This window comes from Opisthocomus hoazin, chromosome 1 (genome assembly GCF_030867145.1).
Source record: "Opisthocomus hoazin isolate bOpiHoa1 chromosome 1, bOpiHoa1.hap1, whole genome shotgun sequence".
Classification (NCBI taxonomy): Eukaryota; Metazoa; Chordata; class Aves; order Opisthocomiformes; family Opisthocomidae; genus Opisthocomus; species Opisthocomus hoazin.
The window spans coordinates 12,966,305-12,991,235 of NC_134414.1; the positions used below are offsets into that span (position 1 = coordinate 12,966,305).

The 24,931-nt window shown below is 41.0% G+C and overlaps 1 protein-coding gene across 1 annotated transcript; it reads right to left on the minus strand.

The window, feature by feature from the left end:
- Positions 1-851: 851 nt before the first annotated feature.
- Positions 852-21,968, minus strand: CHORDC1 (cysteine and histidine rich domain containing 1). The gene is made up of 11 exons (XM_075417261.1): positions 21,727-21,968; positions 14,634-14,683; positions 11,813-11,869; positions 11,182-11,342; positions 10,537-10,637; positions 9,486-9,544; positions 8,356-8,426; positions 8,022-8,127; positions 6,232-6,351; positions 5,504-5,566; positions 852-4,983 (listed from the first exon to the last, which is right to left on the minus strand). Exons 1-11 carry the CDS (start codon positions 21,788-21,790, stop codon positions 4,840-4,842), a joined length of 996 nt encoding a protein of 331 aa, XP_075273376.1. The 5' UTR covers positions 21,791-21,968; the 3' UTR covers positions 852-4,839.
- Between the last annotated feature and the right edge of the window lie 2,963 nt (positions 21,969-24,931).

The following is a 24,931-nucleotide window of genomic DNA, read 5'->3' on the forward strand; positions in this document are numbered from 1 at the left end:
TAAAGAAAGCATACTGCCCCCTGACAAACAAGAATGGCAACCTCGTATCAACAGACAAGAAGGCGGCTGACGTACTAAAAAAAATTTTCCCTCAGTCTTCACTGGCAACCTCTCTCCTCACCCCTCCCCAGTTGATGGACTGCAAGATGGGGTCCAGGGGGGCAAAGCCCCCCCCACTGTAAAGGAAGACCAGGTTTGGGACCACCTCCCCAACACCCACCCTCCATTTTGTAGGCAAACTCAAGAGAGAAACTGGAGTTGCTTGACTAACAATCATTTGGCACAGTAACTGTGGATTAGTTCACACCTGTGACAGTATCCTGGTTATCTTTGGTTAAAATATCTACCCAAACTTTGAGAAAACACAAAATTTTTATTACCACAGAAAATTTTAAGGCCCCAAGAAGTGAATCCTTTTTCTCTCCATTGTGGGAATGCCAGACGTTTTGACAGATATCTTCTTCTTTTTTCCAAGAAACCAGAAAAAAAGCAGCAAAGCTGTAATATCTTCAGCATTCCTAGGAAGATCCCAAACATTGTATCTGGAGTTATTCCAATTCCAGTAAGTCTCTGACCGCTCAAAATTGCTGGACAGATCAATTCCCGTGAATGAGACTGGCCACGCGTACGCAGAGGGCTGACTGACCTGGGCTGGGCTGCTGTGTTAGAAAGCAACGGGCAAAGACAGAAGCCACGAGGTGGGGAACAGCCGTTTGCCACGTTTCCCTCAAATATAGACTGACCGGTGAAAAATGCCCACCTAGGTTTTATTCCAACAACTGTGTCGCAGATCCAAAAGCCAATTCTCTCCCATAACAAAAGAAGTCAAAAAAACCCCCAATGCAACCAGCATGTAGTAAGAATTTTATTGAATACATTTGGAAAAAAACTAGAGCATGAGACTAATTTCTGCATATATTATGCTTTATGAACATGCAGAATCAAACAACCATGCAAAAAGACATCTCCCCCTTCAACCGTAATTCAAGACTCCTAAAATGGCAAAATTATTACCACCTTAAAACAGTGTTCCAGACACGTAACTCATTACTTTAAAAAAGATATCATTCCTGAATGGATAAAAAAAATTTAGTAGCAATTGGGAAAGACCAATAATTAACAGGTACAGTATTTAACCAATGCTCATGCCTTGTTTAAAGTATGCAAGAAAAAAAAATGCATTGTTACATAGATTTTTTCAAGGCAAAATTCCTAGTAAAACTAATCCCTAAACTATTGAAATGGTGACTTGATAATGTACACGTTCCAGAAGATCACCCAACGGGAAGATTTTTTTCGTCAAGTTACATCAATGCCATGCAAAACGTAAGAGCCAGAGCAGCTGAACAGCCCAGCGCGTAACAGTATACTAACACTAAATTCCAAGTCCTCCATGAAATGTCATCACAGATACAGTACGTAATGCTAGGTAGGAAAACGGGCTTATACATGAGGGAAAAGATTAAGATTTCTGTCACAAACTTGTATACCCATAAAATTTTTCATGTTAAAAAAGGATTGTGAAGGAGTTCTATATGGACCTGGACTGTCAATTCTGAGACACTACGCTACCTGCACGTGTGATGTGCAAACCCACACTGAAACACACTGCAGCTTTTAAAGACTCATTCCTTCTAAAAATATAGCCAGACTGTATCAAGTTAACCAACTTAAATACAGCACAACTTCTGAAAACATGAAGAAAAGAGCAAGTATTCCTGTCCATAATCATTTGCAATTTAGTTTCACTATTGTTAGCCAGGTGAAAGCCTATGTGATCAAAAATCCCTCAGCTTAGTTTTCACATCTTGCTTTTTGAGGAAGTACTGTGATTGCTTTAGTACACTGCAGTTGGTTTCACCTCCTCTCCACATTTACTAAGAAAAGTTACAGTCAAACCACCATTCCACTGGTCAGCTACCGCTACCCCTGTCAAGATGTAATTTCTCGGAACATCAGGACCAAACATTGGTGTGTTGAACCCTGTTCTGAGCAGCTGCTCACCACACTGGAATTCAGTAAGCGATACATTTTCCAGCTTGATGGTGGACGCAGACATACGGTTATAGAAAGCTGCTAAGAATTCATGCAGAGACTTACAGCAGTCTATACCATGTTTATCCTTTTCTTTTGAAAAATATCACGGGCCATAGAAAAATCAGACTATCCTTTGCAAAACCTCTACCTTCTGGCCTGATCAAAGCTGGGGTTTTTTGTTTGTTTGCGTATTTTTTAAACAGGTGAATTTTAAAAGTGGTTTTATTGCCACTAATGGGAAAATCATTACGGAACTCCTGAAGTATCTTTAATTTTGTGCTGAAAGTATGAACAACAGGAAAAGAGTAGGAGGAATGAATAAAACGCAAAAGCAAAATCGAGGACCATGTTTACATGAGATTTCTTCTACTTATGGCTAAGTTGACTCAGCTACCAGCACAATGTAGTTTGAGAGATCATAACAAACAGCTACAGGGTCCCAAAGCCGGCAGCACCAAGGGGTGAAGCTCCATTCATCCACATTCCTCACCGTTTATCGCTACGTATACTAAGGGAGAGTATGACTTGCTTAAAAACAGGAGTTCTGTTTTCCCAAGAAATTCCCTTTCTGTTGTAGTTCTTTAAAATGGATTTCACATGATGTAAACCTACTGCATGTTAGGATGTAAATAAATTTTAAAAAGCGGAAAACACAAGATATTTAGGGTATTTATATATCCATATGGATAGACACACATTTGAACTTGCTTGTTAAATACAAACTTTATCCTGGCATTTAAACACTGCTCATTTTGCTGTCCAAGCTCAGAGTTCCGCACACAAAACCACAGCTGGCACACTAGGTGCTACAGCTATCTGGAACTTTTCATCCACTCAAGTGCTTGTTCTCAGCATTATACTAACAACAGCTCCAGTTCGTGGTTCAGAACACATCATGAAGTATCTGTTCAATTTTTAGAGGACTGTTTGCAGACATACATTTTTGTAAGCTTGTACCCTATCGCTTCACAGCTCCTGACATTTTCAAATATATTAAAGAAAAAGGGAGGGGGCATTATTACAGGTTAATAGAACCTTCTATGTAGAACTTAGAGCAGGAACTCTTAATAGGGCCCCAAGCGAGTAAGCAACCTTCCAAGTCAATGAGGAAACAGGATCCTGAAATGAAGATAAAGAAGCACCAAAACAAGTTTCATACATACAGTACTGGTGTTACTTTCTTGGTGTTTGAGGATGGTTTCTTTGGTAATGTATTTCCTACTACTTTAACCATGAAGTAGGATTTCAAGTACTGCAAGAGACAGACTCTGAGCTCAAGTTAAATTACACCTGTTGGAAAACAGTAGGATTCCTGGAAATCCATATTGAACTTCAGAATGCCTCTACTACGTTCAGAGTTTCTCTCGGCACTATTCCAGGTCAGCCAAGGCAGTAGATGAGCATCCACACATTTCAACAGTCCACAGGACTGCTGGTTTACATGTGTAAGTTTTGGCACAATAACTGTGTACATTTTTCACGACTTGTATACGAAAACACTGTTTTTCTTTCAGCTGCAACCCGACATAAAGAAATTATTTCAAGCAGAAAGAAACATTACTGCATGTGTTGCTGCTTGGATTAAAGTCTCATCTTTAAAACTATCCTGTTTTCAGCCACAAATCTTTACTGATGAAGAACTGAAAACAAAAATAAGGTCTTGATTTCTAATTATAGTACTCTGTTTATGCTGTTGAAAGAAATAATATTTTAAAATATTTTAATTCAAAGGTACAATTATGATTTGAGGCAGACATTTTAAAGCTTGTTGTTTCCTTCTCCTAAGATTTCTCCTGTAGATAAATTTAGTTCTTAGATTACCATCATCAGAAACAAGAGCTATGCACATCTACATGGAAATAACTTTCCCGAGACACCTACAGTGTGTACTGGCTTCTCTTACTACACATGTCCACCTACTTTGAAAAAAGATTCATAATTCTGAATGTTGTAGAATATACATTCTAAAGACTATCACATATATACAGCACCTTCGTAATTTTACAATAGTCCGTTGTTTCTATGTTCTCCACAGCTGAGATGCTAATTTATTCAGCCATTTCACTGTCCATTCACTTTTATATTTAACAATTCACATACCAAAGGTACAGGAGTTTGGGTTTTTTAAAAAAAAACCCTCTTGACAACTTTGTTTTTAATCTGATCTCCTGCTTTTACACATGAAAGACAGCAAAAGTCACCAAGTACTGAAATCCGTAGCAAAATACCGTTTATTCCATCCCTGCACAGCCAACAGTTATTGAAACAAACCTTAGCTTGAGAAGACAAAAATGCAAGTCTACAAGCATTCTTTCATATTTATGTTTATGGACTTTTTTATTCTAGATGAAGAATTGCATTCTAATCACTTCATAAACTCAGACTTTTGTATCTGTATTACTGTATGCTTCATAATGAACAGTGCTAAAATTAACATGTGCCACCCAGCAGACCCAGTTTAAACCGAACATTTGAAAAATTAACACACACAGTGGACTAAAAACACGCCTATTTGGAATAGTCAGTGCATGGTGGGTAAGGTTGTAAGCATAGGGCAACAGCTCTTTTACTCTAAATTCCCATGGTCACACTCCAACTACAATAAATATACTCATGGGAGCAAGAGCAAAAAAAGATATCACCCTCCAAGTTCACACCCTCATTTACTGTGTGGCAAATATCTTTGTAGAATGGAACATGTGATCTAGTAGTTAAAAAAATTAATCTATATAAAAGTTAAATATTTGATTACAGTAGCAAGTCACCACTTCATAATAGGAAATAACTTGTCTCTTGGAATCATTATTGATCTGAATTCTCTTTTTTTTGTTCTGTGTTGGATACAGGTAATTCAAGACTTGCCCATAATAGGGGCTCTGCTTTTCTCATAGTAAGCTCAATCTTTGTAGCCGTCATGTTCACGTAACTCCTCTTTACATCAATTACCTAGAACAGAAAATATAGTTCACACTTCAGTTTAAGATCCAGACTGTTAGATATTTGGGAATTAAGTTAGGAAAAGTACCTTATCACTAAATTTCAGTAGATGTGTAGGTAGATGGAATTCCCTCTGTTGTTTGGGAAAGCCAACCCTCTCCCATTCCCAAGCTATAAACATACACCTGTGCATATGTAACATATACGTTGGTCTAATACGTACACAAGCATGCAATTACAGTGTCCAGGGTTTTCTGCAACACCACTGTCATGGTGTTGGAATCTTTGGACAAATCGGGACAGAAAGGAGTTCAGGAGTCCACCTTCTGCTCAAAGAAGCATCAACTATGAAGTCATACATGATCACTTAGGGCATTAGATTCAGATTTAAATGTAATTACTGAATGACATGCAACTGAATTTCTTTCAATAAGCAGAGTAAAGGGGAAAACCAAACTGTTTTGAAAGAGGGGAAGCTGAGGGTTTGTGCTTTTTTTAAAAAAAATAGAAAAACTATTATTATACTTACTCCCCATAATTTCACACTGCGATGAAATTCCTTTTCTCCTTCAAATACAATATGGATATTTAACTTCACAGGAAAAACAACAAAAAATTTTGTCAGGCTAGTAAATCATTTGACATCAAAGTACATTTAAGCAAAATATACCACATTAGGACTCAGATCGCACAATGAACAAAGTGATCAAATTGTCAGACACAGAAGTGCAAATCTATTCTAACAGATTCTGATACAGTGTCATAGTCAATAGTGGCCACATATACATCCTGGAAGCATTATCATTTTCTCCAAATGCGTGAATAAGAAATCAGAGAAGCATTTTAACACTTGTTTCATCTTAGTAGCTGTGAAACTGCGTACCATGAAGAACAATATTAAATTCCATTAAGCCAAATACAATTAAATTTGGAATCTATAATTATTTATACATATGGTGATGCAAATCCATCACACTCGGGTTTTAAGTGCAGAAGTCAAATTAAAGATTACTGCAGCTTTTTTTTTTTTAAAAAAAAACAACACAAAAAAACAAACACTAAAGTACAGATACCCAAACAGAAGAGAAAAAAAAAGCTACACACGAACAAACACAAATTCCAAGAAACCGCCGTTACTCAAAAAAAGATTCTTATGCTACCTCTGTCTTGTAAATAAAGTAGAAGCCAGACTTTCCTAACTTCAAGCTGCTGTAAGAATTGAAAAAAAAAGAATTACATCTTCAGGTAGATACTCACCATTGTGCTATTTGCTTCTACATAGCTCATATCAGGAACAGAGTTTTTAGCATACACAGAAATAGTCACTTCTCCTCCAGTCTGGTGCCAATCATGCCTGCATGGAACTACTTTCTTACTCTATATCAGGAAAAAGGTATAGAAAAAAAAAAAGACTTAAAACTGCTTTCAGCGGTATTTTTACAAGACTAGTCAGGAAAAAAGGCCAGGACTATTTTAATAGCAAATAAGCATAGCTAATAAAGGACTACAATTCACGTATTGCACCTACTGGTCTGTGACAAACATTAGAAGCAAGAAACCCAATGCTTATGACTGAGACTACCTTAAAAAATCCCAAACAAACAAAAAAAATTATACTTGTTGGGTTAACTTCCTCTCCAAGACTACAGTTATCCAGCAAGTAGTACAAAGAAACTGAACAAAGAAAAAGCCAGCCAATGCTCCAAGAAACTTTCACATTACTTGAAGACGTTACTTAATATTACCCTCTGTTCTCTGATGCAGGAAAAATAAACAGTGAAAAAACCCCAAATAACAAAAGGTAAAGTCAAAAAAAGCCTATCAGCTAGAAGCCCATTATCTCAATATACACACATTTAATAAACACATAGTTTCTTAACATCTGGGTAAATTCTTTACAAGAATACTCCTGCTTTAGATTCACAACTTCAGCTTTTTTTTTTTAAGCCCTCCTTAAACACAAACATTAATCTTCAAAGCAAACAGCAATTCCGTAATTTAAAAGAAGGACTTGTGAAGTAATTGTTATAGAACAAGGTAACAGAACTACACTTTCTATAATATACCTTTATTTTCTTCTGTTAAACGTTACTGATGTTTGCAGTATCAAACCCATTTTGCCTCAGCAACAGACAACATATTCATAAGAAAAATTCTGTGTTCACCTGCATCCAACGTGTGACCAGCTAATGTTTCTGAAGCAAGTATTCAGTTCCATTATTACATTCTGTAACATTCTCTTAGAGTCTTTTTAAACCCTGCATGGAAATACTTTTCCCCTTGTAATTCTGCAGTTTGTTCCTGACATTGCAATGAAATACCTACAAACTAAGCAAATGCTCTCTCTGTATTTATTACACTGGTAGCCAAAAACACTCAATAAGATTCAGAGCAGAAAAATATTCAGATGTGTAAACAGAATCCAAATTAGACAGAGAAAGACTCAATTAGATTCAGAGCAGAAAAATATTCAAATGTGTAAACAGAATCCAAATTACAGAGAGACCTTTCCATTCCCACCCATGGAACTTCAACCTTATCCACCCTGTCATCCCTACCTAAACAACTCAATTACCCTGAATGAAACTGGAAGTACAGTTATGTCACTACAGAACATGTACCGCAGCTCTCTTCATGGTCTTTGAGGGAGGAAAGACTTCTAATAACCTTATTTTAAAGGAATGTATACAGAATATATTCTATATGGAATATATTCTATATGGAATACCATAGACCTTCTTAACTAACAAAGCAGAAGTGACTGCTATTATATTTCCTGAATTTGCTGAAAACACTGTTACTATAAAATAGTGATACTATATATATCACTAAAAAGAAAGGTTGTACGCTACTACAAGTATACTTCTACCACAGATTACTTCAAACTCCATTTCTGTTGTCATGTGCCTAATACCCTCCATATTATTTCAGAGGTAGTGATCTGTAACAGCTCAACTACAGTAACAACTCAATCAATCTACTAACTACATTTCAGTATTCAAAATTCAGAATGGCCAGCTACAGAATGTAAAGCTAATGCTACTTACCGCATCCTTTTTAGTCCATACGTGTGTTCCTGTTGTGCAGCCTTCTTGAGCTAAAAACGTATTGAAGTCAGAGGTTTTTCTTTTACAACAGCTCCAATACTTCATCCTTGAAAGTTCACAAAGTAATTAACAAACAATATTTAGGATACTGTTTACTGTGAGCACTTCAGATCTTTCCTTTGTGCAATATTACTACTAATTTAGAACACCTTCTTCAAGCATTGTAATTTTTAACTGAAGAAGAAATACAGAATGAAAACAGGGCAACATCTACAAAGCAAGCAGGAACACATAGTAGGCTAATTAAAAAAATTAAAGTTAACTGACTACTAACCCTTCATGGAATATAGGTACACCAGAATGGTATATACATACTTCTTCTGTGCTGTGTGGTCCTTCGTATGTCTAGTAAAACAAAGCATTTAAAATGTGTTACTGTTACAGGATGTGGACCAAAGGAAAAAAGAAAACAAAACACACCCCACAACAGAAACACTGAACAAAGTCTTACAAAGCTTTTCAGTAAAAAATCTAAATCCAATGGCTTGCCCTAGCTTTTCAAAATAGCCACTCAACCTTCATTCATAAAAGGTTCCCTAGCACTCCTTCTAACAAGCTATACTTCTTATTCCTTCAATGGAGTACATCAATGGTGACATCATCTATGCTCATTAAGGTCACTTTAGATCCTCAAAGATATGTACCTTTAAAAATAGTCTGAATATTCAGAGAAAAGAAGTAGTTAACTGTAAAATAAATTAAACTTATCATTTATAAAACACCTGGATACTCAAAAGGAAGCAAATTAAATAATATACAACTCTGCCACTGAATATCATATCAGATACACAAACAAGAGACTGCTATAAATTCTCCTCCCACCAGAGTTGCAATAGAAAACGCAAAATCTGTTAGATATCCAGTGAAATACCTATTCAAATTCTACTGTCCCATTCTGTACAACACAAGGGTGTCAGTGTAAAAAACTTTCAGTTTAAATGACTACGTAATATAAAGACTAACTTTGGTGCTAGAAGTGTTAAAACATTTTCTTTGTGGATAAGATAACATTTTCTTTGTGGATAAGATCTGCAGATGCTTCTGACCTATACACAGATTATCAAGATCAATTCAAGTGTTATCAGTAAGTCACTTCTCACCAATATTGTATTTAACGTCCTAAGTTGAAACACATCAGTATCACGGGTTTGGCAAGGTTACTAATTAGAAGTTCAGCACACGCTTAAAAAAAGTAATCTTAGACTTACTGCATTCACAGCACAAAACAGCCCATATTTGTCTATACTGCAGCGTGCTATCAGATGTGCATTTGTTAAGCCTGACGGACTTTGTGCCATCTCCAAATCAATTTGTAGCACACAAAAGAACACCCAAGAAAGGAAAACAAAACTGCACATTTAATAGTTTAGCAGTTGGGTTTAAGAGCGGAACTGAATGACTTACTTTTGAACAGCCTGCATTTTTACATGCTGTCCCAATCTTGATTTCATCACTGTCTTCCTCTGTAAACAGAATCATGTTATAGAAAATAGTAAGTGAATTGGACAATGAACTAATCATTTTGCTTTTATTGAGAATTAAAGTGAGCTAAGGACTAGCTTAGGAGGGGGGGGAAAAAAAAAAAAAAAAAAGGTATCTCAAGCTGTCTATTTTCTGCCTGGTACTGAAGTCTGCCAGACAGGTACAAAGACACCAAAATGCCACAAACATTTTGAAACCTGTATTACCTATACATCAGACTGTAGGTTCTATACCTTTACACTGGTTTAAGTGAGGCAAAAAAAATCCATGAAGAGGATTATTACAGTCATCAAGGAAGAGAACAATCACTCATTTTGTTTGTTTTTGTAAAACTAAGCAGGTAAAAGGCTACAACTGCTGTCTATAAATACACACAAGGAAAGAACTTGGATACCAAGTAGAAAGAAGAGCTAAATGGCAATTCTGGCACCAGTAAAAAAGAAGTCTAAAATAGCCACAAATATAGGTTGAAATCAGAAAGTGTTTCTTTAGGAGCAGTGTAGTTCTGGAACCAAATTCCAAACAAACTGTGGGAATTAGTAAAAAAAAAAAAGGAAGAAAAACAGATGAGGGAGAACCAGCTAGACTTCAGAGAAATTTCACCAGGTTATGAAAGGCTTTTTATGACATCGTGTTTGCAATAACATAGGAGCAGAGTTCATTTCTTTTGAAACCCTTTCAGTCATATATTCAGAAATGGATGTTCCCACCATGTCCATTCTATCCAGGAATTCTCACAAAACAGGCAGTTTAAATAATTTTAATGGGCACATAATGCTTGTCACACCCAAGTCTCCACATTGTTCACGGTTAAATTTTGATTATCATTCCCTAGACTGCCAACTATTTCCCAGAGTATTAAGAACAAGAACATAATTACATCAAAAAATCAGTTCAGAAACAGTAACAAAAAATAGCATTTCATTTATTTGTGTGACAGTCATATACCTATGTAACCTCCCTATATCCTTACCTTTTTTCTCTTCGTTTTCTGATGACAGTTTCAGTTTATCTAATGCTTGCTTCAAGGAAGCTGACACTTTCAGCTGCAAATTTGTCATTGGCTCATCCGGGCTAAAAAAATGTTCATTTATTCATGTCAGCTTCATGAAAAATAAGTTACATGAGACAACAAAGTAGTAACTTTTAATCTTGCTATAAGCCTCTCCCTTTGCAACCTCCCTTACAACAACAAACAAACTAGATTTGTAAGTGCCAATTCTCACTGTTTATGGAAAAATAGACTAGAAATTTACACAGCAGTCTTAAACAGGAAATCCTCACAACTCTACAACACTAAAAATAAATCAGAAAGATTAAGGAATCTAAACACGAGCACTCTAAAATTATTTTTAATAATACGAGGCTTTAGACTGCAACTTTTGTTTCCTGGGAAGCTAAATGCTGAGAGATCCAGTACTACCTCCTCCTAAGCAGAATTCTTTTATTTCGTTTTGAAACTTAAGATAACGTCTTAACTGCTACCAAACACAAGCTCTTTTAAAGTTAATTTGGGAATTTTTACACTATATGAGATGTGTAACACTGAATAACCAAACGAGCTCTATCTTAGCCAACAGACCACAAATTTGGCAAAACTTAGTTTCTTATAGTGTACCTTGGCCTTTTAATTGTTTCCAATGGTTTTGGTGCCTGAATTATGTGTTCTTGAAACTTGGGTTTCAGTTCAGCTAGCTCCTTTCGTTCAGAGGTAGTTTTGACTTCTGGTTTAACAGGCTCAGGAGGTTTCTCACTGTTATGGAGACCCTTCGTACAGCCCTATTATGGAAAGCATACATTTATATATATACTATGTAGCCGGCTTGCACATTTAAAAATTATCAAAAACTGCAACAAGTTTTCTTGATTTATTTCTTCAGCCCCATCTTCTCCTTCAGCCCACTTTAAGCATCGTCCGCAAAGGAAATCCTACAACTGAAGTGGAAAATATCTTCATTTGGAGACATGTTAAAGAAAAATGCATACTTTCTGTAATCAAGCAAAGTAACAAAAATATTGACCTTCTTTCACTGTCAACAAGTCTCTAAATAGGTTTTGACAGAACTAGTTATAACCATTAAAGCTTAAAAATGAAAATCAACTGCAACATTACCTTGAGAAAAATAGCGCATGCAAGATTTAAAAGTTTGAAAGTATGCAAATATTAAATATGTATGCACATATACCATTTAATATTTATCAATGTCATTTGACAAGTATAAAAATTGTAAATAATCATGAGTACATACCACAATGCTTAAGAAGTCAGAAAAGTCTGTTGTTCTTCTTTTACAACATGACCAACCCTATAAACGTTTTGGAATAAAAACAAAAAAAGCATGACTACCTTACTTGGCAACAGCTTATAAAAAGCAAAAGACTAATTATATTCCTTTACAAGATGCGGCACATCATGATTAGAGATGATTTTCTTCTGTTCTTTGGACAGTATTATCCTCATCTGCATTTTTAAAAGCCAGAGAAACTTGCTACAGCTGCCATTTCTAGTTCACTCATGCAGCCTTAATCAGAAAGTTCGGTAAACTGAAGCAGTATTTCCATGACAAGTTAGGTGCCAACTCTGTACGGCAGAAAACAGAAACGCTACTTTATCATATAAAGTAACACATAAGCAAAATAAACAAGTACTATACCTGAGACTAGGCTCACCTGTGCTGGAATGTACAGGCCCCCTTCCTATAACGATGAGCACTTATTCTTTTCTTGAGCACTAGTTAAGTCTTTCAGCTGCTTATTTCCCAGCACAAAACTGGAGATCTGTCTTGCATAACCATCTATCCAACTATATCACTCAAGAGCACCTTTTATTATATAAACCAGAAATAAAATTTTAAAGAAAATTATCTCGTCACTGTCAATAATGTATCTTAGAAGTCAAAGAACCTTATTAAAGGCAACAGTTTGACTAATAAGTGAACCACTGCTTTGATCAGTACAGGCTTGGGGCGGACCTGCTGGAGAGCAGCTCTGTGGAGAGGGACCTGGGTGTCCTAGTGGACGACAGGTTGACCATGAGCCAGCAGTGTGTCCTGGCTGCCAAGAAGGCCAATGGCATCCTGGGGTGCATTAGGAGGAGTGTGGCCAGCAGATCGAGGGAGGTTCTCCTTCCCCTCTACACTGCCCTAGTGAGGCCCCATCTGGAGTACTCTGTCCAGTTCTGGGCTCCCCAGTTCAAGAAAGATGAGGAGCTACTGGAGAGAGTCCAGCGGAGGGCTACGAGGATGATGAGGGGACTGGAGCATCTCTCCTGCGAGGAGAGGCTGAGGGAGCTGGGCTTGTTTAGCCTGAAGAAGAGAAGGCTGCGAGGGGACCTTATAAATGCTTATAAATATCTGAAGGGTGGGTGTCAGGAGGATGGGGCCAAACTCTTTTCAGTGGTGCCCAGCGACAGGACAAGGGGCAATGGGCACAAACTCAAGCACAGGAAGTTCCGTCTGAACATGAGGAAGAACTTCTTTCCTCTGAGGGTGACGGAGCACTGGAACAGGCTGCCCAGGGAGGTTGTGGAGTCTCCTTCTCTGGAGATATTCAAGACCCTCCTGGACAAGGTCCTCTGCGGCCTGCTGTAGGTGACCCTGCTTCGGCGGGAGGGTTGGACTAGATGACCCACAGAGGTCCCTTCCAACTCCTAACATTCTGTGATTCTGTGATAGCTTAAGCAGTGCAACACAGTAAGTTTCAGGTAGTTGCTTCTAAACTATCCTCAAAATAATAACTATTTTCATAGTCAAGGAGACAAAAACTTCACCCTGCCTTAGATTATCTGGAATTCATAGCAGCAAGAAAAATGCCCACAGAAAATTATGATAAATTTTTAATTAGGCCAAAAGATAGGTTGGGGTGGGAATAGTACTTGTTTGAAAAATGGTGTGTATATAAGAGAAAGAGGTAGTAAACACAAGCTTTTGAGGTACCCGCAAAATTTCTGTCTTTATAATTAGGCAGCAGTTTTATATACTGTGTTACAACTACAATTTTGTACAAAACAAACTGCCATAGTCTATGTAGCTGTATCGTATTTGCTCTAATAGCATCCATCCCAATTTGCCAGTAGCAGATTGCAGCTGATTCCAGAGTCATGTACTGCAACTTGAGCAATAGCTCACAGAAAATACGCTACCCAGCACACACGCACAAGCTTCCATGAGTCCAAAAGGCACCACATTACAGGACAAGGATGAGATGCACTGCCAGTGGAAGCAGTTCCTAAGTGCCAGAAAAAAATGCTTGTTCCAAATCTCAGTTAAACAGCAGTTTGGTGTCCTAAGAAAGTTCACTTACGCTACACCTGTATTAACACAGTAAACAGTGCCAAATTCCATTTCTGAACACCAGATTTCTGGCCATACACTATTAAATTGTTAGAATGATTTCCAGTATTGTTTTGGCAGTTGTGTCTCAAATAATTCCCTGTAGGCACTCTGGATGCATCCAGCAGATCCTGAACTAGGAAAACAGTTTAAAATAATGAATATGGGCTATGCAGTTGGCCTAAGCACCGGAGACCAGTCACAGGTCTATTTAATTCACTTCTGAAGATGTAGCCCAAGAATCCGGGACAGCTGCATCAGAGGTACAGGCGACCAGTCCCAACTTAATCAACATACTCGTTTGTTAGATTAACAGACCACAGTTATTTTTTACAGTAGGCAAGTGTCACATACACATTAGTTCACTGGCAATATAAGACCACAAGCAGCTGGTCTGAATTCCAAGCAGGTTAATTAACTGAAAGAATATGACACCACTCAATGCCTCCAAAGACCTATTCAGAGGACCTAATTAAACTGTTGAGACACCTAAAGTCAATCAATAGGAAATGTGTCATATAGACTTGCATGACATTTACACCATGTGAGTACAGTATTTAATTTCTTCTTCAGGTTTGAGTAAGCGTGCTTTTCTAATTTCATGGCGTGGCTCAAACATGATAGGCTGGACATCAGCTTCTACAACACTGAAAGATTTGGAATTAAAAAGGAAAACAAGCATACTGTTTTACAGATATGGAATAAAAGGTAAGACTTAAAAAGATAATTGCATACTTACTTTGAGAGCATCATGAAAGACTGGCACACCTGGATGATATGTGCATGAATCTAGAAGAAAATAACTAGCATAAATATTCAGGCATACCAAGAATCCTTATTTATCTGATCACAAACCCAGGAAAAATCTCACACTTGCAATTCATATATGGCATGAGCTGTCCCACTTCCCCAAGGGCACAGAATTATGAAGAAAGATACAGACTCCACAGAACAAGCTTTCTAAGTGCATATATTAAGCCTAAATAATCAAGATTTTTTTTCTTCCGTCTTATACAACACAAACCAGAAAGCAGGCATCCAAACAAACTTCTACTTCCATATGGAGCAACTAAATTTTCTATGGATCATCCTTTGCCCTCATCAATACTTAGTCCTTACTGGTAACTGAGCAGAAGTAAAAAAGGTGGTCCTATGGCCACCCAACAGGCAAAAAATACTGCTTTACAGCATCAAATGTATCTATTTGCACCTGGTCAAGGCTTTCTGTCTAGAAACACTGTTAAAAAATTCTCTTAACTTAATGAGTTCAGTATTGTATCCATGATAATTAGCTTGTTCTTTTTTCACTGTTTGTAGTATTCTAGGTCACTTAAGGACTTGAACCCAAAGGCCAGTCTTCCACATACACAATTTAGAGATGTCAATACTATTACTTAATAGGTTCTCTACAAACATTACACTGAAACACAACTTCCATTAATGGAACTGTTTCTATTCACAGCTGTTTATCAACATTACAGCTTTTTTATGTAGCAACTGTTCCTTTTTTACTTATGTATTTTTTTGAAATGCAATACAATTGCTTGATTATATAACTTCTCTTTGACATATACTACATGGACAATATTTTAATGACCTAACTGTAAAAACGATGTGAAACACTAGCTATCTTTCAGTCTTTAAAGCAAAAATTTTGTTGTTGTCAGAAACAAATAAAATCAAAAGTGACACAAACAGTAACAAGTTTTATAATAAGGCTTCACAAAACAGAACAGTGAGAAAGATCAAAATTTACATAATACGAAGCAAAACAGAAAAGTGCTAAATAACTGTATTAGTAATTTGCCTACTGATATTAAATGGGTTTAAAGACAAATAATTTAGTTGTTTTCAATTTCATAAATATGTAGTTTTAAAGAAATTTTGCTTAGTATCATTTTCTTTAGTTTTACACTCAGTGTCTAAGGCACTAATACAGTCTGACAGTCATGTTGCTTTAAGATGACAGTTCCCACCTTAATTCAAAAGGCATATATTTTGGGACACTGGTCCTTCAGCTGGACTTACATATATGTCCATGAACTTCTATAAATTCCTTCAGCTTCAGGATGAAAAGCTAATGCTTTTGTAAATGTAAACCTCACAGGAAAATTTAAAAAATAAAGTGGTTATTTTGTATAAAGAGCCCAGAACTTCACTGCTAAATCAAATAAAATAACAATAGAGGTTATTCTTTTCCAAAAGTATGAAAGTATGCCATTATAAGTATCATGGTAGTAAAACTAAGCTCTGTTTGAAGCAGAGATTATTTCTGCATCAGAAAACCTCACTTAGTATTTCTAATCCCTCACAAGCATGTGGGTTTAAATGAGAGAAGTGCTGTTAATCAGTGCAACACTTCTAGAGACCAAAACCATCTTAGGATGGATTAACTCAGGGACGGCTATCCTCCAACTCACAAGTCAGACACGGAAAAGCGTCTATTTGTCCATCTGGCCAAGGCCAATCCTTTTTCCTCACTCCCAGCAGCCCTCTCTGGAGGAGGTACATCATGGAGCAAATGACAGCCCACTCTCTGCTGCTTCTTAATGAGGGTGATGCATATTTCACAAAAGAAAATGCTGAGACAAGAAGTTCTGCAGTACCTCAAGAGGCAGTAGGACTTCGGCAGAATGGTCAAATTGCTTAGTGGGACAGTAAAATGTCACTCATTTTCACTCATACTGAGCCTGACAACTCTTATCTGATTAAAGCTTACATCTGCCTAAGGAACCTGAAGGTGCACAAGTCCATGGGGCCTGATGAGATGCATCTGCGGGTCCTGAGGGAACTGGCAGACGAAGTTGCCAAATCACTCTCCATCGTATCTGAGAGGTCGTGGCGGTCTGGGGAGGTCCCCACCAACTGGAGAAGGGGCAACATCACCCCCATTTTTAAAAAGGGAAAAAAGGAAGACCCCGGGGAACTAGAGGCCAGTCAGTCTCACCTCTGTGCCTGGCAAGATGATGGAGCAGATCCTCCTCGAAACCATGCTAAGGCACATGGATAACAAGGAGGTGACTGGGGACAGCCAACATGGCTTCACCAAGGGCAAATCATGCCTGAACAACTTGGTATCCTTCTGTGATGTGGTTGCAGCATTGGTGGACAAAGGGCGGGCAACTGACATCATCTACCTGGACTTGTGCAAGGCATTCGACACTGACCCGCATGATGTCCTTGTCTCTAAATTGGAAGCACATGGATTTCACAGGTGGACCACACGTTGGACAAGGAACTGGCTCGATGGATGCACTCAAAGAGTTGCAGTCAATGGCTTGATGTCCAGGTGGAGACCAGTGATGAGTGGTGTGCCTCAGGGGTCAGTACTGGGGCCAGTGCTGTTCAATATCTTTGTCAGTGACACGGACAGTGGGACTGAGTGCACCCTCAGCAAGTTTGCCAACGACACCAAGCTGTGTGGTGTGGTTGATACGCTGGAGGGAAGGGATGCCATTCAGAGGGACCTTGACAGGCTGGAGAGGTGGGCCTGCGTGAACCGCATGAAATTCAACAAGGCCAAGTGCAAGGTCCTGCATGTGGGTCAGGGTAATCCCAAAAACAAGTACAGGCTGGGTGGAGAGTGGCTCGAGAGCGGCCCTGAGGAGAAGGACTTGGGGGTACTGGTGGATGAGAAGCTCAACGTGAGCCACCAATGTGCACTTGCAGCCCAGAAAGCCAACCGTATCCTGGGCTGCATCAAGAGAAACGTGGCCAGCAGGCTGAGGGAATTGATTCTGCCCCTTTACTCCGCTCTCGTGAGACCCCACCTGGAGTCCTGCGTCCAGCTCTGGAGCCCCCAACATCAGAAGGACATGGAGCTGTTGGAGCGGGTCCAGAGGAGGGCCACGAAGATGATCAGAGGGCTGGAGTACCTCTGCTACGAGGAAAGGCTGAGGGAGTTGGGGCTGTTCAGCATGGAGAAGCGAAGGCTCCAGGGTGACCTTATAGCAGCCTTCCAGTACCTGAAGGTGCCTACAGGAAGGATGGAGAGGGACTTTTCACAAGGGTGTGTAGTGATAGGACAAGGGGGAATGGCTGTAAACTAAAAGAGGGCAGATTTAGATTAGATATTAGGAAGAAATTCTTCACCATGAGGGTGGTGAAACACTGGCACAGGTTGCCCAGAGAGGTTAATGAAGGCCTCCTCCCTGGCAGTGTTCAAGGCCAGGCTGGATGGAGCTCTGAGCAACCTGGTCTAGTGGAAGATGTCCCTGCTCATGGCAGGGAGGTTGGAACTAGATGATCTTTAAGGTCCCTTCCAACCCTTACCATTCTATGATTCTATGATCTATAAAAACATCCCATCTCCAGACTAGGTGGGGAAAACTGGGAATTTAGCACATATCAACAGCCACTTGAGCATGTCTATTTCTGGTTTGTCAGAGGTCAACTTCCAGCTTTTGGTTGCTGTTCTACTTTTTTCACTGAAAAAAAAAAAAAAAAATCAATCCACCTCTCCACTGCTTTTAATACCTTTCCTTAACCCAGACAAACTTAAGGTTTTTCAAAACAAGGCATTTTTCTCTCACCCTCAGATAATTTTTGGAGAGGCAAGTACCACAAATTTTCAGGTTGTTTGGTAGGTTCTTTTTTTTCATGCTGATTTCATACCCAAACCAATCACACTCTCACAACGTACACAGTTCTGTTTGCTGTTACTTTCCTGCTACATCCTTATTTATTCATTGAAGCACTTCATCAGTCTTTCTGCTAAAGTAGAAAATGGTACAGGTTATCCAAACCTGTATTTACAATGGAATCGTGTTGAATCCTTGAGGACAAAATAAGATAACTGTCTTTTTACAACCTGCAAACCAACCTGGTATCCGGTGGAAACACTCCACTACTTCACAAGCTATGCTTTACAGCCCCAAAGCAATAGGCGGTCATTAAACCTGATGAACTTCATTCAGCACCTCGGGGAATCTGATACCTTTAAGTGGTTGCTGAAGCTAGGAAGCTAATTTCACCAAACTTCTTCTTACAGTGTTGGAAAAAAGGCATAGAAAACAGGACCAACATCGTATGACAAGAGCTTAGAAGTAGGTCAGAGAGAACAAAAAGGCTCAGCCTGAGAAAGTCACAGGGAAGACAGAGGATGAGAGAGTGCACTTTATAGAATCAGAGTTTGAACTGTGGACCAAACATAGTTAAAGAAAGCTGACTTTGGGCACACAGACTCAAAAAAATCTAGGCTACCATTTCTTGCAACTCCACCTCTCACTCACTCCACCTCAGAAATATATAAAGTTTTCATCAGCTCTGTGATCACATGTATCCTGTAGGTGCGACATCACTAAGTTTGATCTAAGGGAAAAGGGTACAAACAAGCACGAAAGAGCATGTGCTTCTGTTCTGGCAATGGACCAAATTAAACCACATCAAGAAAGATCCAAATTAAACCAAACCAAAAAAAATGTTGCAGTGCAGTGAAGAAATTGAGACAAACATGTATAACATACACGCTTCCCATCTGTGTGGGCACATTACCTTTACAACTGTCATTAAGTAGCACTGCTTTCAAAACTAAATCAAAGTGCACATGTACTACCTCCTACCACTGTTTTAGCAGCAAAATTTGACCTGGCCTTGAAATGTATTAGGAATTGTCATACAATCATTTGCTGGTAAAAACCCCAAGAAAATTAAAAACCTAATACTGCTTTTGAAGTTAAGTTCTACTTTCTATGTCAGATGCTGAGTAAGTCTTCAACAGTATGGATTAACTAGTAGTTAACATATCTAAAATGCACGCAAAACCTGCACCTGGCCAGGCATGCCACAGATGACTTAACTGTGCACTCCATCACAACTGTGTAGCCATACCTTTAAAGCTTTCCCTCGGGCTGTTTTTCTGCCTCTCTAAGAGGCATACAGTCCTTCATGTCAGCCAGCTGCCACTTGCTCATAGTTTGGAAACAATCACAGTTTCTATAGAAAATACATGCATATGTTATTTCAGCCATCTGATTCTAAAAAGAAAATTAATGGCCTTTTATGTTAATCACCACTATGGGAATATCTATAATGCAGGCTGAATGTAGACAAAAAACCTGAAAGATCCAACACTGCTTGGAGGCCAGCAGGCCTTATTTTCTACTTATTTTCATTTAAGAAAATTTCCTATTAATACACTGATCCTAAGCTTAAGATTACGTCAATGCAAAACTTCTTATTAAAGGGATAAGTACTTTGGTGTTTGCTTAACACATGCATAAACCTTAATCCCCACAGTATTTTAGAAGTAAATCCAAACACAGTTCTGAAACACAAACAAACATTTGAACTTCATAGCCACACACCGCTAAATATGGATTTAGTTGCCTAAACAGTAACCATCCCACTGCTCTTGTTGAGGTTTACGGATGGCAAAAGTTATAATCACTCTACTTCCGCTGAAAATGTTAAACTTGGCCTTAGGAAGTAGTCTAAATAACTACATTTACCTTTAGAACTGCTTAGTCTAGGGCACAGTAATTCCAGTAAGTGTTCCAGCCATTTACCGAGACAAACTTCATCCAAAGAGTTGTTTTACCCAATCCAAGCACCACACAATTAGCACAGGGTCATGCCAAATGGATCAGGTCTACTACAGCTTTGATCATGAACACAGCAACACATTGTAAAGAACTCTTATTTTACTAACAAATACACGTTATGAAGGCCCAATGAGAATTTTTAATGTAAACACCCTATCTGCTTTATCTTTTGGGGCAAAGGGGTGCACGGGTGGTGGTGGAAGAGATCAGTGCATGGAAGCATTCCACCACTACTCCTGCTTTTTCTTTTACTGACACTAGTGAGTCTTACTTAAAATACTGTCCCTCTCTTTGTAAATACTTAACTCAGAAAAATAAACATACTTTATGCCATGGTTCTTAGTCACAGAATACAGACATGCTAGAACACATTAGCCTACTTCTAATCTTGTGGGTCACTAAAAATTAAGCTAACGCAAAGAGGCCTTTCTAGAATTTGAGACAACAGTTACGTTACAAACCAACTGAGGGCAAGCCAACTGCGAACTCAGACCACTCTTCTGCAGCCTCATGAAACCTAGAATGAAAGTGCTTTGAAGATGTTTCGCCAGGTACCGGACTCCCAGTACGCGTAGGGGAAGCACTGCCAAGAGCTCACAGCACTCGGCAAAGCAGACATACACGTATCACAACATACATTTAATTACCTGCTGCAAGTCCATACACCACAATTAAAAAAAAGTAGTTGGTAATTGCTATGTATGTAACACCCACAGAGGCCCTCAAAAGAGCAATGTCTGTTGCTGAAGGCCTCCAGTTTCCACCTTTGGAACGCGTGACGGTGATATACAGAACTACTTCCTACCGCCTCTTGTCGCTCATGCTGCTGCCAACAGGCCGGTTATTACCGGAGAGCCCTGGAGCCCGGCCCGCCGCCAGCCCCGCACCCCCGCGCAGAGGGCACAGCTTCCAGCCCGGGCAGACTCCGCTCCCGCCCGCCCCGCAGCCCGCAACACCGCTTCACCGTGCCGGCCATAGTCCCCCGCCACAGGGAGCGCCCCACGAACACGCGAGTCCCCGCGAGGAGCAGAGAACCGGGAGCGCACAGGCGATGGCGGGCGGGACGCGCACACACGCCCGCAGGCCGGGGTTCTGCCCGCCCCTCAGCGCTGCGGAACAGCTCCGCGGCGCGGCCCCGGCAACGGGGAGGGCTCCGAGGGCGGCGGGCACGCCGGCCGCCTCAGATCGCCCCTCAGAACCTCCCTCACGCCCCCCGCACCGAACGCCGTGAGGGGTGGAGCAATGAGGGAGACACCCCGCGCCCCCTGCTTCCCCCTCCGCCGCTCTCACCCTCCGTGTTGGTTTCGGGATCGAAGCGCTGGCCGCAGCCCCGGTTGTAGCAGAGCAACGACATGGCGGCGGAGCGACCCGCGGCTCTTCCCGCCCCGCCGCTCGGGAGAGCAGAGCCCGGCGCAGCGGGAGGCAGCAGCCGGAAGCCGGGCAGCACCGGGGGCCGGGGCCGCTCCCTCAGCGGAAGAAGGCGGCCGGAGCCTTCCGGAATCTTCACGAAGCTTCGGGGGAAGGGGAGGGGAGAGCGGGCAGCCGCCACTGCGCAGGCGCCGCCGCCCGGCGAGGGAGCCGCTGCCGGAGCCAGAGGAGAAGGAGGAGGAGGAAGGTGCCGGCCGGCGGGACGCCGCGGGGTGCATGCGCACGGCGAGGCGGCGGGACGCGCGCAGGTCGGGGCGCGCATGCGCAGTGAGGCGGCGCCGCGCCGCGTGGAGAAGCGTTGGCGGCCGGTGGGGCTGGCGCTGTCCGCGCCCTACGAGCCCGCGGCGAGACCGGCGCCGGGGTCAGACAGCTCTGGAAAGGCTTTCAGAGGAGGAAGGGGGCGGATCGTCGGCGGCCCCCAGCCGTGCTCCCCGTCCCGGGGGCACTGTCGCGCCGGGCCGGGCTCCTCACGGCCCCGTCTGGGAGCGGGGCCCGGGAGGTGCCGAGGGAGCCAGGCCACGGTTGGGGCCGGCGGGCAGCTCGGCTTCTGGCCGGCGCCGTCCCTGGGCCGGGCGGGGATGCTCTGCCTCCGGCCAAGTTTTTAACTTTATTTCAGAATGTCGGTTGTCTGAGTCACCCCCAAAAACACTTGGCTACGTAAAAAGACAGTAATTAGTAAACTATGAAGGCTTACATGCTATGTGTCTATGATACATGTGGTTTTAATTTAAAAAAAATGCTGTATGTATGAAAGGATTATCTCAATAACATCAGAAATTACTATGAAAAATATGATTTTTTTTTTTAGGTTCTCTCAGTTCCCTGAAAGTTACCCTGAATGCTTCTGTCAGCTGACCAAGTTACGTGTGTCCTCTGTATAGTGCCAACTTCTCTGGCGTATTATAGTAGGTTGTACATAATAATGATAGCTATCTACATTTCTGCAGGCACATACAAATTGATTTCTTCTAATTAAACATCTACTGCACAGTTTTTGACATGCCTAGGTGTTTGTACGGCATATGATGAATCCTGAAGCAGATGTGCGTAGAAAGAGCAGATAAGTGACCCCTACAAGTACTTCTTTGAAGGGAGTTCAAGGATGCAAAAAGGATAATCAGGAGACTGCTTCCAATGTAGCCCTAAACTTCTGCACGCTTGTAAGTTTATGTGAGGTGTACTCAACTTGCTTTATTACCTGTGTATCTTACATAAAGGTATAAGTATTCTTGGTCAAGAAATGCATGTTTGCTTGAGCTGCCAAACATCAAGTGCTTGCTTCTGATACGAAGCTCCCACTGAGGCCTGTCACAAGACTGGGAGGATAAGCTGCTTTGCTTCAAGCAGTAAAAACATTTTTTTGTTATTTGCCAGGAGCATTTTAGTGTATAAATACATCTAGTGATAACAATTTGGGAAGAAAGGGGGGAAGTAAGAATATAAGTTTTATGCTTCCTTTTCTACATATAAAGCATTGAAGTGGTTTCTCTTTGTTGGATATCTTATGTTTATAAGTAGAAGATGGATGGAAACATTACATAAGTAAAGTAGCTGTATTTGCATTGTTGTCATAGGGGCAATAATTGTTCTTAAAACATGAAATTCACCTTATACACTGTCAGTGAAAGTACCACATGACAACAAAAGTCTGATTTCTGTCCAGAAAATAAGTTTTGTGCTATTCCTGTGGCTGTCGTTGAATTTTATCCGTAGTGAGCAAGGATACTTCTGTTTTAGAAGAAGCCAGCATTTTTTGGTTATATATGCAATGCAAAAATGCTATGCTTCTGCAGAGGCAGCATCAGTTTCTGTTCTGAGAACATTTGTATAAAAATTCAAAAAGCATTATTTTACTAGCATGATATTTACTGGGTTAAACAATATTATTTGTATAGCCTTAGTAATGGCGTTTGGTTCAAACACTCACTTGTGGGCAGAAAAATAAAATTTTAAATCCATATAGTTCCCCAAAAGTATCATGTGGTGCAATTCCACACTGTTTTGGTTTGGCCTGGATAAATGCCAGGTGCCCACGAAAGCCGCTCTATCTCTCCCCCTCCTCAGCTGGACAGGGGAGAGGAAATACGATGAAAGGCTCGAGGGTTGAGACAAGGACAGGGAGAGATCACTCACCAATTACTGTCACGGACAAAACAGACTGAACTTGGGGAGAAAAGGGAGTTTAATTCATCACCAATCAAATCAGAGTGGGATAGTGAGAAATAAATCCAGATCTTCTTCCCGGGCTCAGCTTCACTCCTGTTTCTCTACCTCCTCCCTCCCCCCGAGTGGTGCAGGGGGATGGGGAAAGGGGGCTGTGGTCAGTTCATCACACATTGTCTCTGCCGCTCCTTCCTCCTCAGGGGGAGGACTCCTCACACTCTTCCCCTGCTCCAGCATGAAGGTTCCTCTCACAGGAGACAGTTCTCCACAAACTTCTCCAAAGTGAGTCCTTTCCACGGGCTGCAGCTCTTTAGGAACTGCTCCAGCATGGGTCCCTTCCACGGGGTGCAGTCCTTCAGGAACAGGCTGCTCCAGTGTGGGTCCCCCATGGGGTCACAAGCCCTGCCAGCAAACCTGCTCCGGTGTGGTCTCCTCTCTCCATGGGTCCACAGCTCCTGGCAGGAGCCTGCTCCAGCGTGGGGCTCCCCACGGGGTCACAGCTTCTTTCAGGCATCCACCCGCTCTGACGTGGGGTCCCTTCCACAGGCTGCAGGTGGAGATCTGCTCCAAAGTGGACCTCCGTGGACTGCTGGGGAACAACCTGCCTTCACCATGGTCTTCATCACGAGCTGCAAGGGAAGAGTCTCTGCTCCAACATTTCAAGCACCTCCTCCCACCTCCTTCACTGACCTTGGTGTCTGCAGAGTAGTTTCTCTCACGTCATCTCACTCCTCTATCCTCGCTGCCGTTTTCACCCACCGAGTTTTTTTCTTCCCTTTCTTAAATATGTTATCCCAGAGGTGCTACCACCGTTGCTGACTGGCTGGGCCTTGGGCAGTGACAGGTCCATCTTAGAGCCAGCTAGCACTGGCTTTATCAAACACGGGGGAAGCTTCTGGCAGCT